The sequence below is a fragment of the Cydia strobilella genome, chromosome 3, assembly GCF_947568885.1.
Source record: "Cydia strobilella chromosome 3, ilCydStro3.1, whole genome shotgun sequence".
NCBI classification, from domain to species: Eukaryota; Metazoa; Arthropoda; class Insecta; order Lepidoptera; family Tortricidae; genus Cydia; species Cydia strobilella.
The window spans coordinates 7805460-7825397 of NC_086043.1; the positions used below are offsets into that span (position 1 = coordinate 7805460).

General features: G+C 37.6%; 3 protein-coding genes across 3 annotated transcripts; 2 read left to right on the plus strand and 1 right to left on the minus strand.

Annotated features, from left to right (window-relative positions):
- Window positions 1–286: 286 nt before the first annotated feature.
- Window positions 287–2598, plus strand: LOC134755726 (putative SERF-like protein). The gene is made up of 3 exons (XM_063692270.1): window positions 287–553; window positions 983–1097; window positions 2176–2598. The coding sequence occupies exons 1-3, from the start codon at window positions 547–549 to the stop codon at window positions 2252–2254; spliced, it is 201 nt and encodes a 66-aa protein (XP_063548340.1). The 5' UTR covers window positions 287–546; the 3' UTR covers window positions 2255–2598.
- Window positions 2599–8202: 5604 nt separating this feature from the next.
- Window positions 8203–14076, plus strand: LOC134755728 (uncharacterized). The gene is made up of 4 exons (XM_063692273.1): window positions 8203–8361; window positions 9775–9964; window positions 11316–11420; window positions 11949–14076. The coding sequence occupies exons 1-4, from the start codon at window positions 8286–8288 to the stop codon at window positions 12058–12060; spliced, it is 483 nt and encodes a 160-aa protein (XP_063548343.1). The 5' UTR covers window positions 8203–8285; the 3' UTR covers window positions 12061–14076.
- Window positions 14077–15683: 1607 nt separating this feature from the next.
- Window positions 15684–19273, minus strand: LOC134755727 (5'-deoxynucleotidase HDDC2). Its single transcript, XM_063692271.1, has 4 exons — window positions 19120–19273; window positions 18889–19036; window positions 17155–17309; window positions 15684–15924 (listed from the first exon to the last, which is right to left on the minus strand). The coding sequence occupies exons 1-4, from the start codon at window positions 19180–19182 to the stop codon at window positions 15688–15690; spliced, it is 603 nt and encodes a 200-aa protein (XP_063548341.1). The 5' UTR covers window positions 19183–19273; the 3' UTR covers window positions 15684–15687.
- Window positions 19274–19938: the final 665 nt, after the last annotated feature.

Consider the following 19938-nt stretch of genomic DNA (forward strand, 5'->3'; position numbering starts at 1 on the left):
CTGATTTAACCACACCAGCACACCACACCACAGACATCTTGTACCCCATCCAACCTATACCTTTCAGATGCGACATGTACGTTTAATCGTCTGTTAATACATAGGCGTTTTGTTTTAAGCTCACTCCAGACTACGCGGCGTGAGTGTGGAGTCGATTTTTAGTTTATTAGCGAACTATACTCCACACTCGCGTTCGCGGCTTCGCGCCGCGATTCGCGCACAAGTGTCGAGGGCGCTTTATAGTTGTGTAATGGCAACAATATATACTCGTTCTGTTCTCGTTACGTTGCCTTCATTGGATTGACCACCATTTTCCTCTTCACATTGTCGCCCATTTTATTGTTTGTGGCTAGTTGGTGGTTTTTATTTCTAAGCCAGCTGTTATCTTTTAGTTGTGTTCAAAGTTCCTTTCATTGTGCATAAGGGGTGGGCGGTGCGTTGTCTTAGGTTTCGGCCGGACCAGCGTATCGTCCGGACTTTGTGCCACTTCTGAGAAGACCAAATTTCGTGATTTCGACCTTGTGGTAATAATATAATCAAGCCACGATGACCCGTAAGTAATTCCCCGGATTTGTTTAAGTATACGAAAATAAATCAGTTTGTTGAAAAATTTTCAGAAAGCCTTCCAACAGATAATATCTGTTGATATTATCATCTTTCTCCTTATGATCTAATTTTAGGGAATAATCTAGTCTGAATAACGTACACAAAAGGTTTCGTCACTTGAAAGTTATTACAATTAATAATTTGTTGTTGTGCTGCGTTTGTTTACATTGAACTCCGTTATATACCTTATGGACAATGGACCGTATAATTATTAAACAAATAACTGAATACCTACATTATTCATTAGACCACCTAACTTAAACAATTTTCATAGTAATTTTCTGTGACTAATCATAAAGTTATGCTACAATAAGCAGAAACATTAATACAGCAAAAAGGAGCAGGGTGATGGATGTAGTGTTTTACTTGTTTGCAGGGGGAAATCAGCGAGATTTGGCTCGCGCCAAGAACCAGAAGAAGCAGCAGGAGTTAGCCAAGAAGAAAGCTGCTAATGATAAGACAGGGATGTCTTTATCGGAAAGGAAACATAGGTGCTTGTTTTTTTTTTACTAATTGAATCTTTGATTTTAACGCTTTACGTTATAAACAAAAACGTCACAAGCCGGGTCCACACAGAGCGAGCATACGCGCGAGCAAATTGCCTCGCGCGTATGTTCGCTCTGTGTAGTCCCGGCTACTGACACGCAAATGTCCCGGGCACAAGTGAGCTAATGTAAACCTTACTTGAAAGTGTGAAGGTTACTTTGACCTGTCCATCATAACACCTATAGTTGTCCATGGTGCGGTGGGCACGACCAGTGACAATGACTTTAGGTGGGTTTTGGCTTTCAAAAGGTTCACTAATCATTCTTTATTGCAGTACTTATAAGCCCATTCTATTATCAGCTACATAATTATATGAATTGAATTGAAATAGCCTTTATTCCTGACACATACATTTTTACAATTTATGTTTGTACTCTTTTTCTGTTTCTTCTTCTTTGTCACTTTTGTCAGGCTGTCTTTGACATAGGCCTCCTCCAGGCGGCGCCACTCCTCGCGGATTTTTGAGTCTTCTCCAGTCTTCAGGAAAGTCACCTTCCCATCTTTTGTATGGTTTACATTGGGGTCTTTTCTTTCCTATTGGGTACTATTCTGTGACATCTTTTGTCCATTTGTTCTTTTGTGAGCACATCAACACATCATGCAACTATATACTAAGCAGTTATTGCATTTTCTCAAAGTTGGCATGTTTGTCTCCTGGCTTGGAATAAAATAACAGCTAAAAATAATATTGATCAACCATCAATTCAAATAGACAATAGCAAATTACTTTTTACTTTCTAAACAGCCTTCTGCTTTCCAATACATACAATTTTTAGAATTGTTAATGTATATTTATGATTATTTCTTTTATTTATACAAACTTCTACACTGTAGGCCAAGCACACTGGCGCGACAGTATCTCGCCGCGAGATAGACTACCCGTCTTTTACTAACTGTATGAATTAAAGAGGGACGGGTAGTCTATGTCGCGGCGAGATACTCTCGCGCCAATTATGTAGTTATTATTAATTACTTGAGTGGGATATAATGTCATTTGAAATTGTGTTTTTCTGTTGTTCATAGGGATGCGGAACTTATGAGAGAGAAACAACGGAAAAAAGAGGAACAAGAAGGCATCCATCAGAAACAAGCCGTAAATTAATATTTCATTCTTATGAACAATCACAAGGAAATAAAGTTTTTTGAAGAGGTGAAATGGTTCAAGTGATAACATAACAAGCAATTTAAATGAGAAATGTTTTAAATTCTGAGTTCCAACATAAAACTAAATAATACCACCTTTAAGATTTTTCTTTGTATTGTAAGTAAGCAACGGTTCACAAGCTTTTCACAATACTATTATGATCTGAATAGTGTGCTAAACAGCATCCTCTGTATCTTAGCATTTATGCAACAATTCAAGTTAATTTGACTGAATATGTTTGTATACTACCACTCAAAATACCCCTGTTTTGTACAATAAAGTATTAGAATAAGTATAAAGTACCTGTGTATATTTATTTCTATCAAATCCTTTACTCTCAAATTCTTATATTATTTGATGATGAATGAAATTGTTGAAGTGAAGTTCGATCAATATTATACATAGGAGTCACTTCACTTGAAGATATAAATTTATATTAACCATGTTGTTTCCCTATTGTACAGGTAGTATCGCACACACAACAACAATAACTACCAATGCAACTTCCGCTTACCGGCACTCCGCTCCCGCCTCCCGCTGTGCTGAGTGTGCTGTTCATTCTTTCTTTATTTGTGCGTGGTAGTGTCCGCACGTCGGGGTAGTTGCCGTCTATATTATACTAAAGTTAATAAATAATACTTGGTGGAATGCAAGGGCCTGACCTCAGAATAATGACTAAAGCATAGAAGTCGGGCAAAAATGCTTCGCAAATATGTATACCCGTACTTTACTTCCTTACGAATTAGATAATGTGCCGAAAAGAGATGCATATATGCTTGTTATTTCTCATTTACGTACGGTGTCATAAGTTTGATAATTTGCTAGGGATGTAACTGTGTCGACTTTTTATATCGATAAATTATGCATAAGTTTATGTGCCGTGTAAAATAATAATCACGAAATTGGCAAATTGATAATAGTCTGGCTAATGAAAGTTGAACCTGAAAAAACGCGGCAATTTCAAGAAATCTGTAGCAGGCGGCTCGTTGAAATGAAATGAAATGCGTGGAATACAAGGATTGCATAACTTTTACACTTTTTATAATTTTCATATTCTAAAAATCGTTAAAAAGTATAAAAATTATGCAATCCTTGGAATCAAAGAGCCGCCTGATATGAGGATTAATGCATGTACCTAATATAGCTTTTATCTCATTTGCAGTCTACCACTCAGAACCGTCTAACTATACCTCTCGTTTTTTTATCATTAGAAAGAAGGCGAGCGATCTTAACGTGTCGTTTTATCGAAAAACACTTGGAAAATAAGTCACAACAAATATACCTATAATATACGATCATTTACATACTTTTGCTTTCATAAGTAAAATATTGTTATATTTATAAAAAAAACTTGTCAATAAAAAGACACGTGGAAATGGTTTACCGTTTTTTCTAATGCTAAAAGACTAAGAATAGTTTCTAGTCATGTACAGTCAGCTGCAGAGAAAAGGCACCCCCCTGCATACAAAGTTCTGTAAATTAGTATGGACGTGGGGTACCTTTTCTCTGCAGCTGACTGTACCAAATAGGAAATAATAAAAAAAAACGTTCGTGTAATATTTTTTTATTATTTAATAATAGGGAATATTACGCGAAACTCGGCGTAGGTGGCGCCATTATCACAATCTGAGGGTCTATCGCGAAACAAGAAAATGGAACTTTCGTTATCTAACATCTCTGTCACTCTTGCGTATTCGAGCGATAAAGAGGCAGCTAGATAACGAAATTTCGGATTCGAGTTTTCCGGTAGGTCCCCTGAATACTTGTCAAAAACCTGTTAAAGGTACAGTATGAATAAGTTACTCTACGGTGCACTAAAAAAGCTAGTGCTGCACTCTGGTGGCAGAACATTGCAGTAATATCCCCTATTCCTCGTCCTTTGGAAATCTGAAATAAAAAGTTGAGTTTTGTGACCAACAATATTAATAAAAGGAACATTCATCAATGATCATTAATGTCTTTTTTATTAGGGTTCCGTACCCAAGGGGTAAAAACGGGACCCTATTACTAATACTTCGCTGTCCGTCTGTCTGTCACCAGGCTGTATCTCATGAACCGTGATAGCTAGACAGTTGAAATTTTCACAGATGATGTATTTCTGTTGCCGCTATAACAACAAATACTAAAAAGTACGGTCCCCTTGGTGCGCGCGTCCGACCCGCACTTGACCGGTTTTTAGTATTAAACTATAGTCTGGCAAACACAATCTGTCAGTAAGTAAGAACAAAGAAAACTATAGGTACAGTCGAAGGCAAAAATATCGATCCAGACAAATGGCTTAAAAATATGTGAACACGATTTTATTGTCTGAGCGTACACATATTTTTGAGACTTTGGGAATGTATATATATTTATGCCCTTGACTGTACTCATCAATTAAAATGAGACAGTCCTGGGCCAAACTATAAGAAAGCTGTAAATGTCGATAGGTTATTGATCTGAGGTCGATACATCACTATGCCAAAAATATAACCTTTCATACTTAGCAGAAAAGTTCGAAAATTTATGCAAAAATCTATATAGACTTGAATGCAAGTAATAATTACATAAACAATATATCGATTTCTATGTTTAGGGTCAGGTCCTATAAATTAATTTCTTCAAAATTGAACAAAACTCACCGATTAAAGGTTATCGGTTCGTGCGTATTTTCTTTTCTTCCTGTATGCGATTTACAGCCCTCGATCACACAAGACATTATCACAAAGGGAACTTCAAACCATTACAAATAAAAACTCAACACGTTTTCCAACAATCTTTCAGGAATAGCAAAAATATAATTAAAATAATCCAAGATGACCGCTGAAACATCCCGAAATATTTCAACTAAAATAATACGACTATGTCAAGTTGTTACAGTTGACACTTACCTGTGAAATAACGAACTTATATTTTATTTGGCTGGATTATATTATAGAACCACATAGGACCATTTGACATTTCCCTCAGTACATCTTATGACAATACTGAAAAAAACGAAAGAACTTGCGGATTGTTGTCTCACTCACTCATAGAAAAAAAGTAATAACGTGTTGTGAATACGATATCTTTTACCAAGCTTTTATTTTTGCCCGGCTTCTTTGCTTTAGTCATTATTCTGAGGGCCTGACACTCTTTGATAGAGAAAGATAGTCTTATTGCGATTCCTATAAGAGGAAAGAGAAAATAGTGCCATGCTTTGTCCTTATCACCGACCGGGTGGCATCATAGGTAGGAGGCGATGGCGAAATATCGAAATTTATAAGAGTGAAAGAGAAAAAATCCTATGCTGCCCAAATTTTGTTTGAATATTCTTTCTCTTACCCCCGGTCTCTCGGTGGCGCGTCTATAACTACTTGTATATTATATACTATGTCTATAGTAGAATGGCACCCAGTTTTGACGACAATATTTTTTTTTGGTATCTGTAGGCAGGCATCTAGTTGTAAAAAGCTCAGAATAATGACTAAAGCAAAGAAGCCGGGCAAAAATAAAAGCTTGGTAAAAGATATCGTATTCACAACACGTTATTACTTTTTGTCTATGAGTGAGTGAGACAACAATCCGCAAGTTCTTTCGTTTTTTTCAGTATTGTCATAAGATGAACTGAGGGAAATGTCAAATGGTCCTATGTGGTTTTATAATATAATCCAGCCAAATAAAATATATGTTCGTTATTTCACAGGTAGGTGTCAACTGTAACAACTTGACATAGTCGTATTATTTTAGTTGAAATATTTCGGGATGTTTCAGCGGTCATCTTGGATTATTTTAATTATATTGTTGCTATTCCTGAAAGATTGTTGAAAAAGGTGCTGAGTTTTTATTTGTAATGGTTTGAAGTTCCCTTTGTGATAATGTCTTGTGTGATCGAGGGCTGCAAATCGCATACAGGAAGAAAAGAAAATACGCACGAACCGATAACCTTTAATCGGTGTTTTGTTCAATTTTGAAGAAATTAATTTATAGGACCTGACCCTAAACATAGAAATCGATATGTTGTTTATGTAATTATTACTTGCATTCAAGTCTATATAGATTTTTGCATATATTTTCGAACTTTTCTGCTAAGTATGAAAGGTTATATTTTTGGCATAGCGATGTATCGACCTCAGATCAATAACCTATCGACATTTACAGCTTTCTTATAGTTTGGCCCAGGACTGTCTCATTTTAATTGATGAGTACAGTCAAGGGCATAAATATATATACATTCCCAGTCTCAAAAATTAGTGTACGCTCAGACAATAAAATCGTGTTCACATATTTTTAAGCCATTTGTCTGGATCGATATTTTTGCCTTCGACTGTACCTCTATAGTTTTCTTTGTTCTTACTTACTGACAGATTGTGTTTGCCAGACTATAGTTTAATACTAAAAACCGGTCAAGTGCGGGTCGGACGCGCGCACCAAGGGGACCGTACTTTTTAGTATTTGTTGTTATAGCGGCAACAGAAATACATCATCTGTGAAAATTTCAACTGTCTAGCTATCACGGTTCATGAGACACAGCCTTGTGACAGACAGACGGACAGCGAAGTATTAGTAATAGGGTCCCGTTTTTACCCTTTGGGTACGGAACCCTAATAAAAAAGACATTAATGATCATTGATGAATGTTCCTTGTATTAATATTGTTGGTCACAAAACTCAACTTTTTATTTCAGATTTCCAAAGGACGAGGAATAGGGGATATTACTGCAATGTTCTGCCACCAGAGTGCAGCACTAGCTTTTTTAGTGCACCGTAGAGTAACTTATTCATACTGTACCTTTAACAGGTTTCGACAAGTTTTCAGGGGACCTACCGGAAAACTCGAATCCGAAATTTCGTTATCTAGCTGCCTCTTTATCGCTCGAATACGCAAGAGTGACAGAGATGTTAGATAACGAAAGTTCGATTTTCTTGTTTCGCGATAGACCCTCAGATTGTGATAGTGGCGCCACCTACGCCGAGTTTCGCGTAATATTCCCTATTATTAAATTCATTTCCTATTTGGTACAGTCAGCTGCAGAGAAAAGGTACCCCACGTCCATACTAATTTACAGAACTTTGTATGCCGGGGGGGTGCCTTTTCTCTGCAGCTGACTGTACATGACTAGAAACTATACTTAGTCTTTTAGCATTAGAAAAAACGGTAAACCATTTCCACGTGTCTTTTTATTGACAAGTTTTTTTATAAATATAGCAATATTTTACTTATGAAAGCAAAAGTATGTAAATGATCGTATATTATATTTGTTGTGACTTATTTTCAAAGTGTTTTTCGATAAAACGACACGTTAAGATCGCTCGCCTTCTTTCTAATGATAAAAAAACAAGAGGTATAGTTAGACGGTTCTGAGTGGTAGACTGCAAATGAGATAAAAGCTATATTAGGTACATGCATTAATCCTCATATCAGGCGGCTCTTTGATTCCAAGGATTGCATAATTTTTATACTTTTTAATGATTTTTAGAATATGAAAATTATAAAAAGTATAAAAGTTATGCAATCCTTGTATTCAAAGCATTTCATATCATTTCAACGAGCCGCCTGCTACAGATTTCTTGAAATTGCCGCGTTTTTTAGGTTCAACTTTCATTAGCCAGACTATTATCAATTTGCCAATTTCGTGATTATTCTTTTACACGGCACATAAACTTATGCATAATTTATCGATATAAAAAGTCGACACAGTTACATCCCTAGCAAATTATCAAACTTATGACACCGTACGTAAATGAGAAATAACAAGCATATATGCATCTCTTTTCGGCATATTATCTAATTCGTAAGGAAGTAAAGTACGGGTATACATATTTGCGAAGCATTTTTGCCCGACTTCTATGCTTTAGTCATTATTCTGAGGTAAAAAGAAAATGAATTAATCACTATGACAGTAGTGACAGTTTACTGACAGTTGATTGTCAGTTTGTAACATTTGTAAAAACGTTTATTTGGTCATTAATCATTACATATTTATTTTTTATAAGCAATATAATATCACAATAACTGTAATCTGTATGATATGTCTAATCAAGTAACAAAATTAAATGATTCAAATGTGTGTGGAATCGAGCAACAATCTGAAACAGGCGACGAACGTAAGTTGTAAAGAATGATATCCGCTTTACCCGACCCATTACCCAACTCAGGCCCTTTTTTTTATACCACGTCGGTGGCAATCAAGCATACGGCCCGCCTGATGGTAAGCAGTTACCGTAGCCTATGGACGCCTGCAACACCGGAGATATTACACGCGCGTTGCCGACCACAAACCACTTAATTCGTTTGTTCGGCCGCCCTTATAAGGGCTAGTTTTTAGGGTTCCGTACCCAAAGAGTAAAAACGGATCCCTATTACTAAGACTCGGCTGTCCGTACGTCTGTCTGTCTGTCACCTGAGGGCCTACCGCAAACCACGTTCGACATGTTACCTCCCTATCACACTTACGTACGAATTTACGAGTGCGACAGAGAGGCAACACGTCGAACGTAGTTCGCGGCAGACCCTCAGGCTGTATCTTATGAACCGTGATAGCTTTGAACAGGTCTTACTAACTACATAGATTTACTTCACTGCTAGTTTTTCGTGGGAATGTCTCGATTTTATAAGTGTTTGTACAACATTTTTTGATGTAGTCTTTTCTGTGATGGCGATATCTTTGAAAATTTAAACGAAAGGGATTTATTTTTATAAAGAATAAGAAAACAGGTACTCTTTTTACATTATAAGGCCTCATTCTCACGAGCGCTTTTTCAACGCGCGTTAAAAAAGCGTTTGAATGACAAATGGAAACATGTGTATTTATTCACACGATGGCGGTAGCGCTTTTTATCAAGCGCTTTTGGATTTTCAACTTTAAGCCTTGGTCTTTAAATCGAATTTAGCGTGCGGGCAGATTCAAGCGCTTTTTTAACGCGCGTTGAAAAAGCGCTCGTGGTTATGAGGCCTAAAAGGCTTATTACACTGCTAAATTTAGTGACTAACAGGAGGGACGCCGCTATGCGTGAGACGCGAAAAGAGATACATCCTATCGTTTCTCACGTATAGCGGCGTCCCTCTGGTTAGTCACTAAATTAGGATAGTGTAATAAGCTCTTTACAGTCTCCTTAAGCCTTTTGGTCAGAAGTCTGATGCGCAACCTGTGCGAATACAAACGTCATCTTTTTCTGGGACAAGCTTTTATTGTAACATTTTTAACGCATTTAACTGGTAGGTACTTCATCTTGCATTATACACCGTGGGCTCGACATGGGAAACATCAGACCGTTTACTATGTACATATTCCGTTGTCGCGCGTGACGTGACACCATATGTCAAGCGCGACTTCAAAGGGCCCTCCACAGACTCCACACTCATGCGCGAATCTCGGCGCGAAGCCGCGAACGCGAGTGTGGAGTCTAGTTCGCTAATCAGCGAAATCGCGTTCGCGGCTTTTTTAACGCGCGTTGTAAAAGCGCTCGTGCTTATGAGGCCTAATGGAAAATAAGTTTATGAATGTATCGCCAACACAGTTGCAGAGTTCAATAAAACCCTGTCAATGATGAGCTACGAAGTGCTGCCGTTGTTTGAACGTCAGTACAATGCCTTCGTGCGTACGCGACAGTACTCGATGAGGACCAATGAGAAGCTGCGTAATCGGTGGCATGACCGGCTGCTTGGTATATCGGAGAGGGGAATGAGGACGTTGCCTAATGTCATCAGGTACGTACTTATGATCTAGCAAACCAATTTAGTCATTACAAAAAGGCGCGAAATTCAAATGTTGTATGGAAGAAGATGGGTACCTGCCTTTCGTGTCCACATTTTTCAAATTTGCCGCCTTTTTCTACTGACGGAAATGGCTTGCCAAACTGTAAAAGTTAGATCAGCCCACGATGTAGAAAGCTTCATATGGATCAACCACGATCAACGGCAGTCAGCGATGAACTATGATATGAAACAAAGCATCCAATACAATTTTACATACCTACGTTTAAATTTTTATACCTACACGATGAAATTTAATCGGTGCTCAGGAGTTGCAAAATATCACTTAATTACCAAATTACCTAAATGGAATTCAATACGCGAGATCTTATGCTATTTACTTCACCGTCTAATTAATTTCAGTTAATGATATCGTTAAAATTAATAACCACTGGGTCCATGGACACCCTATTTTTATTGAAGGAAAGTAGGTGTACGTCAAGTGCCATAGCTTTGGCGGGGAGTTTAATGGGCCCTCCACACTCATGCGCGAATCACGGCGCGAAGCCTCGGACGTAAGTGTGGAGTCGATTTTGCGCATCTGCGAAATCGACTCCACACTCGTTAGTAGCCAGCAAAGTCACCAAAAAAGGTTTTGTTAGCAGCCGTCACATCTAACTTCGGTCGGGGAAAACCAGCAAATACCTAAGTCATCTTGGCCAGAAGTTTTGTTGCCGAGTGCCGACTGTCTGGCCACCCAATGGCTGATCAAAATATGTAATCTTGCTCTACTAGACCATAGACAAATCCAGCCAATCGTTCATAGATTAACCCTTAAATGCATAATGATGTATATATGCATCGTATATTTGATGGTCCGTGGCTCAATATGCAGCTATCCAAAATCACATTTATTACTTTTATACAGCATGACACATCTATTTCAATTTATTAAAAAGTTATACAAAAAATCATGCATTTAAGGGTTAACGTGTAAACGCGCGTAAGATTAGGTAACTCTATTTTTTATAGTTGATCCAGCAAATCTTGTCAGTAGAAAAAGGCGCGAAATTCAAATTTTCTATGGGACAATATCTCTTAGCGCCTACATTTTTAAATTTGCCGCCTTTTTCTACTGACAAGATCTGCTTGACCAACTATAAATGTTTTTTTTTTTTTTTACAAAAAAATAAGTTTACAATTAAGCTAATATCTAAATTATCTAATATCCATCGGCCCCAAACTAGGCGCAGCCTGTATCTCGGGAACCGGGTAAATACAATTTACTGAGAAATTTTAACAAAACTGAATATGATGGCCGTTGTTTGAACGAGAGATATCAACTGATGTGAACTTTCATCTACAGCGACTATCACTTCTACAACTGCTGTACCAAGCTACTGGCGTCGCAGTCGCCAGCCAACTTCCCGACGTTCCGTCGTCACCTAGTGCCAGGGCCCGGCGTTGACAAGTACGTTCTTAACACACTCTTTCCATATTCTAGTCGTTTCGGTTCTCACTCTTGGTCTGACAGCAGTTACTTAATATCTGGCTTGACCCTCTTGACCACTTTATTCCAAATTTCGTTTTTTTAATTCGTTCTTCTGTTTAAAATTCTACCCCTTTACTTGACGTTGGCTATGGGTATGGGGTTATGGGCAACATCGCCCTTATTAAGTCTGTAAGAAAATTACCGGCTAAACGTAAGTAGGTATTTTTTCCTTGCGCTCCACGGTTCGTGCACGAATTCTGAGGAATTATCGACTGAGATGAGGAAACGGGAAGGTGTGGGGTGTGGGCCACGCTTGCATCGGGAGCGGGGATGTGTATCATCAGCCGCAAAAGTGCATGGCGACTTTATCAATGAATTCATTTCCCCATGCTATTTCGCAGCTCACTATATCTACCCCATAGGTGATAGGTATACGCCCAATCTTATCTGTATTACGATTTCAGTCGTACAGCTCTACCTATTTAAACTATTCAGCTGTTTTTTCAGGTACGGTCAGAAACCTATACCTGCAGATATCATGCTGAGGAAATCCGACCACAAACGTAGTCCAGCTGGCAAAAACAAAGCCAAGACACGGGCGAAAGTGCCAGTAGTGTAGTGTGAACTATTCTAGCCGTGGGCGAAGTCGCATCTGCGAGGCCCTTTAATGTGTATTCCAAAGGTATATAATAAATAAGGTTGGGTCCCGCGGGGCCCCCTTAAGTGTGAGGGGCCGCTTCGCCCCAGGGGCCGGACGTCGGACAACCCTTTCCTCGATAACAGCCTTTCCATGGGCGATCCCTTTAAGACGGCTAACCCAGCAAAAGACCCAGTTCGAACTGCTAGCCCATTCATTTGACTATTCCTGACCAAAAACCTTACCTACCAAACAATAAAGCTAGCCTTAAGGGCTAGCTACCGTAACAATGAGGGCTAACGCGTATGAATTCGCCGCTAGGGGCGCTAGTGTAGATGGTGGTCTTTTCCATAGTTCGAAATGTCAAATGTCACTTCAATGACTGACAGCTGTTCTTTAGTCTTTTGGACCACCATCAACAGAGGCGCCGGACTTCCGGTTCGAGCGCCATCTTGATAGTTAGCATCGTGATTAATTACTTTGTTTTTTGCTCATTAATATTGTTTAAAGTGTAATATCGATAGCTTATTATACAATAAACTAATGTGGTAGTGTGCAGTGAATGGAGAATTAATTTTGAAGCGCGTTTAACCACCATCTTGGAGTCAACGGCCGGTAGTCCACGTGCTTCTTGTAAAGTCTAGCTATCGATTTACAAGAGCTAACAAATCACCGTACACTGTCTTGTACAACCGTACAAATTTTTGTCGTTTGTAAACCTCTTAATACCTTGACACTGGCGAAATAGTCCTACTGGGCTGAAGCCATAATTTTAAAAGAAGAAGAAGAACAGAGGCGCCAACTGGTGAGCAAAAAAACGATAGCTCATTTAGCGCTTTTTATAAAACTTTCCCTAAGTGGCCAGTATTGATTGACGTTTATACATATGACACTGACTATTCCGAGTACGTCATTGTCGTCATTATATACCGGGTGTTTCCTGTAACAGAAGCATTAAATTAAGCTGTAGGCTGTTGCTGTACATCTCAAACTGACCAACGTTTATTCAGCAAGTTTAAAAAATTACTAGTGTTTTGATTTTCATTACACTAAAGTTTATTATAAGGCGCATGTATTGCAAAATTTGTTATGTTTAAAGGGATACAACCAACGTCAAACACACGGATGGCAGCGAACATTGAAAACAATATTTAATTAGTAGGAAAAAGATATAATCTAAAAATTTCATAATTTTAAATAGTTGCCGAACAAATGTTGGTCAACTTGGTCAGTTTGAGGCGTACAGCCTCCAGTTTAATTTATTGCTCCCGTTACAGGAAACACCGTGGTCACCGTGTATATAGTAGACGATCGTACGCTATCGGATGCGAAGTAATGTGTGCTTTATGAACAAGGTAAATGGTTTAAATTATTACCCTTATATAAGGCTAACCATTATAAGCAATATGCTTAATCATATGGGTTAGCGCTTAGATGAGGGCTTTAAAAGCAAAATGAAAGGGTTTTGTCGGGCAAAGGGTATGGTGGTCAGATATTATATAGGTAGATATGTATGTATTATCTTTGTAGCTGTATTTTTAATTGTAATGTAATAGTTCTCTATGTTGTCCCTATGTACCCAGGCCAAAAGTATGGAAACAAGCTTGCATTTCAATAGAAAAGTGTGATCTTTTAAGCGATGGATTTTATACTACTCATTGACAATTTGGTAAAAATAATAATAGAACATTTAAAAAGTAAATTACTCTGGCTGTGATAGTTGCCAATTCAACATTTTGTCATGTAATTAAAGGGTAGGTATAATTATATAACTTTTTCCTACTTGTTTTTTTTAGCTTTTTGACAATATTTTAGGATGTTTTGATATTAAGCGTGTATTTTTAATCCTTTGGGTTTGCCTAATGTAAGTCTTAGTTCACAAATATATACAACAAAGATAGAAACATGAGATATTATAGAAAACAACGTTGTTTCCATACTTTTGGCCTGGGGTGTACCTTGAAATAAAAATTCATCGATATACACAAATCGTTATTTTATTTTTAATAAGAGAGGTAGCACTTTACGTTCTACGAGTAATACTACCAAACAAGCTTATCATAAATCAAAATGAATACTGGTTAGTAGACAACATGAATATAAAATCTTAGATATAGAATTGCCTTAATTATAGCAAAGTTGAAACAAACTCAGTTTGTTAAAGAAAACAATATAAATTATTAATCAAATCAACAAAAGGAACAAAACAAATATAATGAAAACAGTGATATATTTTTGGCTTTTCATTATTTGATTAAAGCTAAGAAATCCGATTAAGTAATAAGTATAGTCCTTTTCAACAGGGACAACTTACCGGCGGTGCATAGGAATGTACAACAGAAATATTGAACTTTAGGTAATGCTGGTTATAATTATAATATTGGACTATTTGGATTTTTTTAAGAACTATTTTCGTATCAATATACTCATGAACAATTATAACGAGTACCTATACTGTGTATATGACACTTTGTCCGTATCGACATTTGTAGACGTGACTGTAGTCTGTACCTACCTGTAGTAGGCATAATAATATGCAAGGGATCTTACGATATGGAAACTTGGAAAAGTTGTAAAGTCACATAGCATAAACAGGAATAAATTGAAGTAGTTGTTAAATGTCACGAGTAACCTACCTAAGGAAAACCAGCGGTATAAACGCACAGGCTTCAATAACTTTTTTCTATTGGTAACCTCTTCACAAGGAACGAAACCCTCTGCGAGCCCGTTTCTTCGGTGTTGCCTTTGTCTTAAGTATATAAATCTGTACGCCACTACTAACAACTAACCAATTTAATAAGAAATAATGGTAAAATCATAAAAATCAACGAATCACTCAAAGAATTAAAATCGTGAACCACACAATAACAAAATATTGTTTGTAGGTAAGTAATAATAATTTGTCTCAACTAATAAAACATAAAAAATTATAAAACACAAATTAAATTATCTGATTACATTATTTGTGATGTTGTACACTTTTTTAATGCTACTTAAATTACGTATCCTCTGTCCCCTATACAAAAGCAAAAAGAAAAAAACTTTAAATCCACTTCATTGTTTTGGATAGGTACTCTAACGCCGCTTAGTTTTAGTATGCAGGACACATTTAAGCCGGAATTACATTACGAAATTGGTGGCGTGAAATTTATTGCGTGACATTAGTATTACCAACAGTTTCACATGTAATTCAATATTTTCGTAATGCGTGCATTAATTTTATGAAAGCAAATGTAACTTTATGCAGATAGGGCCATGGCCACTGCGATACTATGAATACACTACACTAAGTAATTATTTCACGTAATTACTTTCGCATATAACGAAACTACTTTCGTGAAACTGATTTCAACATGCATGACACTAATTTCGTATTATAAATCCCGTTTTAAAAAGGAAATGGATTCGTAAGTGAAAAACGGTTGTTGGCACTGACACAGCAGTGTTCAAAACGATTATACACTGAAATATCTTAGATATATCATCACCTAGAACCAGTCTAGTTGGACATTGAAAACAAAAATAATCTTAACGACACTTGTTGCGCTTCATAAGCCGATTATAATTATAGCTTAAAACTTAAAAATGCTAGAATTGATGTGCTGTGAGTTATGTGGTACCATTTACCACTAATTTATTTTCGAATTCCTCTCTTTGCTTGTACAATTCCGCCACCAAGTCCCTGATAAACGGATGTTTGAACTTTCCCTCAGTCGCTGTGAAGAATTCTTGCAGCTTTCTGGGAGCGTTTTCACGTTTCTCATATTCGAAAGCTTGTAAAATCATATCGTACCTGTCTAAATCTTTTGCGAAATTTGCTTCGGGTGAGGATTGATTTTCATATTCCTGAAAAAGAAGAAGAGTTTCTTTTAACAATAACGAGGCAGGTACCACGGTGTTACGATCGGCGGCGATCGGCGACTTTTTTTCATACCGGTGTCAGTGTCAAGAGAGCACTCTTTAACCTTTTCGACGCCGTGTCAAACACAAAAGCTGTCACTCGGACGCCACGTCACCGAAATGTCAAAACTGAAATTGAACTTTATAGCACATGCACGTAGGTCTATGTTGCGCTGTGGTCTGTGACGGATTAATCGGTCTTTGGCGTTGGACCTGCGCTGCCGATATATCGGTCATTGGCGTTCAAAAGTTAAAAACGTGCTCGCCGGCGATGCGAACAGCCAGCGGTTTGGTTCTCTTTTATCATAGAAAAATAAGTAAGCATAGAGTGCTCATTCCATACATCAGTTTTGTTACCAAAACGACTATTATTTTCGTAGTCGACATCTAGCCTCAAGTAGCGGAATTATCAGTACTGCTACTCGACAATAGATGTCGCAACGAACGGAAAGACTAATGCTCAACAATTTTCAGCTAATATAATATTATAACCGCCGCAACTCTATTTTGAATTCCTTTTTTGGAATCTCTTAGGATGTCCTACCTTCAGTGTCAGTTTTTCGTGGTATTTTTGAGACACCTGTATATCTACTTTGTAGGAGATTTAATACAGACTATTTACGTAAAAAACTATTTTTTGCTATGGGCTACCGTTGCTAAAAATCTTTTTAAATATGGGTCCTAGCAGAAAGTGTACATAATCTATGTTATAGACAGTTTTATGTAGAGTATGTATGTAACAGAACATTTTTTGCTACGGCCCACCGTTTATGAGTTATTTACGAAAAACTATAAAAAGGGACCTTTTAACCCCACCCTACCCGTATCACGATGTATTGTCATTTTGTTAGAAACGTTTCGTTGGTAAAGTGTGGGTGCCAGACTTTGACCATCATTTGTGACTTTTGTATTGCTTTAAGACAATGGGCCCCAACCGACAGTTGATCCTTAAAACAAACCGGATCGACTGATACCATTAAGACCGGCTTTATAGAATTTGAACAACTTGTTTTGCGTGCGTTAACTTAACTCGGTACCTGAAAAATTGTGATACGGTCCATACTTATTTAGTATCTATATTCGAAATTCAATAAAATAATGGCACCTAAATAAAAACCCTAATTTTGGCCAGAAAGGCTTTGCTACATGCTACTATATTAACAAAATTAAAATCACCTTGTAAAGCTCATACATCCTGTCGCCAGCAAACCCAGTGAGCTCTGCAATTTTCTTCATAGCCTCATCCTCCTGCCGGTGCTTCTCCTCAGGAGAGACTCCGCAATGGGGTGTAATATCTCCGACTATGCACTCTGCCAAGTCATGGACAAGAGCTGGAATGGGACAAATAAACAGATTTAAATCGTTGATACATGTGTTTATTTCAGCCTGTACTTTTACAATACAATGTACAATCATTTAAGGCAATAATAATGTTTTACGTTCCTATGGCTATCTTCAGTCTCCAAGTCGCCATCATCAGATTAGACCGGCTTGATAGTCGAGGCACATCTATGAGATAAGACCGTCTGCAGGCTCTCATCATTTCTAATTCTTGCGTTTGTACTCGTACTACACTTAAAGTAAAGTAAATCATTTATTTGCATTAAATGTGGTTAACAATAGAGGTCTTATTATAATTATAATAAGACCTATTGCAATAAGAACTACTTACAGAAGGTAGCTGATTGTTCTTGCCCTATAATGGTCTGTCCAATCACCTTACATTGGACATAGCATAAGTTTTGAATAACTAAGTTAGTTTAAGAAACACTAACAATCCGCACCCTCATTGAGCTCTGGCAACATTACTTACCGGAGTCACCGGCAGGAACACAACACTATGAATAGGTCTAATGCTGGAACAGATGAGTTTAAACAAAAGCTTGTAATTTCAAAAAAATGTTTAAAGCTAACACTTAACAGATAACGCTTAGGAGTGTAATTAGAGTTGTGCCGTTCCCGGGAATAGCACAACTCTAAGGGTAACAAAAGAGTGGCATACTGATGATGGGAAGAATGGGAAAAACTGGGGGAGGCCTTTTCCGCTCAAGCGACATGCAAATAATAAACCAATAATAATTGAAATTTATGTAATTGAAAAAAAAAAGAAGCATGAAATAAAGGCTATTACTATTACTGATACAACTCACTGGGTGGATGTGGTAAAAAAACTGATAATAACACTTGAAATTACAATTATTTGATAAATTTTAAATGTTTTCATAATTAGGTAATATACAATTCTACTTTGAAGCAAATTTTATCCTAAAAATTGCCAAATTTTGACATATACACAAGTGCAGGACATTGATATGCACATATCAGCTAGAAGTACTTGTAACTGTAACTGGTAAGTGCTTGTTGGTTCGGCGAAAATACGCTTATACTGGAGTATATACACTTATATCATAAACTGCGATACAAATTAGAATTCCATTAAGGAGATGGACGACTGTGTACCGTGAGTGTCTGAAGTATTGTGAGACGATTGATGATAGGCCTTCCACAGTCGGCGTATAATACTATGTTATGTGATGTGTTATTTCTGTTTCTTCCTATGTATTTTGTATCTTGTACCTACTTTTGTATTATATTTTTCTTGAAATGAAATATTCTGTTAGGTTAAGTTTCTCGGCGCATTGGTATTTGCTGTAATGCCGTTTAACCATAATTGTATTAAATAAATTAAATAAATAATTAATGCAGACATAATCTAAGAGATTTCGCCAGAACAAATCCAAAATTGGAATGACTTTAACAACTCCGTTCTACATTTGAACCGCAACCTGCAAAATCCTAATTTTGCACTTGCCACAGTATGTTTAGGAGTTATCGAAATTACAAGTCCTTGTCTTCATTTTTACCTACATCTTCTTAGAATCTAATACTAAATCTAATTGGAAAACTCACCTATTTGTAGGCATCTAAAGCGATCCAATTTAGTTGGGTTGTTCTCTTCAGTAAGCAGGAAAGTCATCATGCCCATACGATACATGTGACCAGCGATGGACTCGCAATCGTCGATGTCACACAGCACCCAGCCAGTTCTTTTGACATGCTGGAAAATACAAATTTCATATTATTCTTAAATAAGACAGAACTTCTTTTCTTGCTCCCAACATTTTATTGCAAGAATGGTACCTTCAAACGACCGACGAGCTCTAGAAACTCAAGGATATTTTTGTTCTCTACAGCTGGAGCCATTATTATTATTTACTTGTGGAATATTTTATTTATAATAAAGATGGTGATGTCACTAAAGCGCCGTTCCAAGGCGAAACGAAATTTTGAATGAAACTAATGAAAGTAGCTTTGTGACGTCCGTGACTTTGACAATAGAAATGGCTGTCTGGGCTATGGATGGTATAGAAAGGATGCCAATCTCTTAAGGCAGAATTGTTGCAAAAGTGATCGCTTTTAGCTTTAAATAATAGTTCCTAATCTCTCCGATGGCGCTAGTTAGGCTCTGGGACATAAGGCAATAAATAACCCGACCAAATTACGTAGGTTGTTTTTGGTAGTATTTCGGTGTATGGTGGCGCCGCCTAATTACTGTTTTTTGATGGACACTTTTCATACATAGAGATTTGGCTCCTTTATATAGTCTCCATGACGAATACGAACTTCGTATGATTGACTTAGAGGACAACAGACGGACGTACAGGACCGCGACCTTGGTGCGGTTAAAATATCACGCTTTTCGCTCTCACTTATAGCTGCGTCCTTAACCACACCAAGGTCGCGATCCGGTGCAGCTGTCTGTAAACACGTTAAGAACAACCATGGACAGGCCTTTAGCTTGGTCTAACTCTAAAAGCCGTACCGTAACACACCAGCGCACCGGACCAAGGGAGCACCAAGGTCATTGCCATTGTGCGACGATCGACGACGTGCGATCTCTTTCTCGCTCTTACTTATGGGTGCGTCGCACAATGACCTTGGTGCGGTGCGATGGTGTGT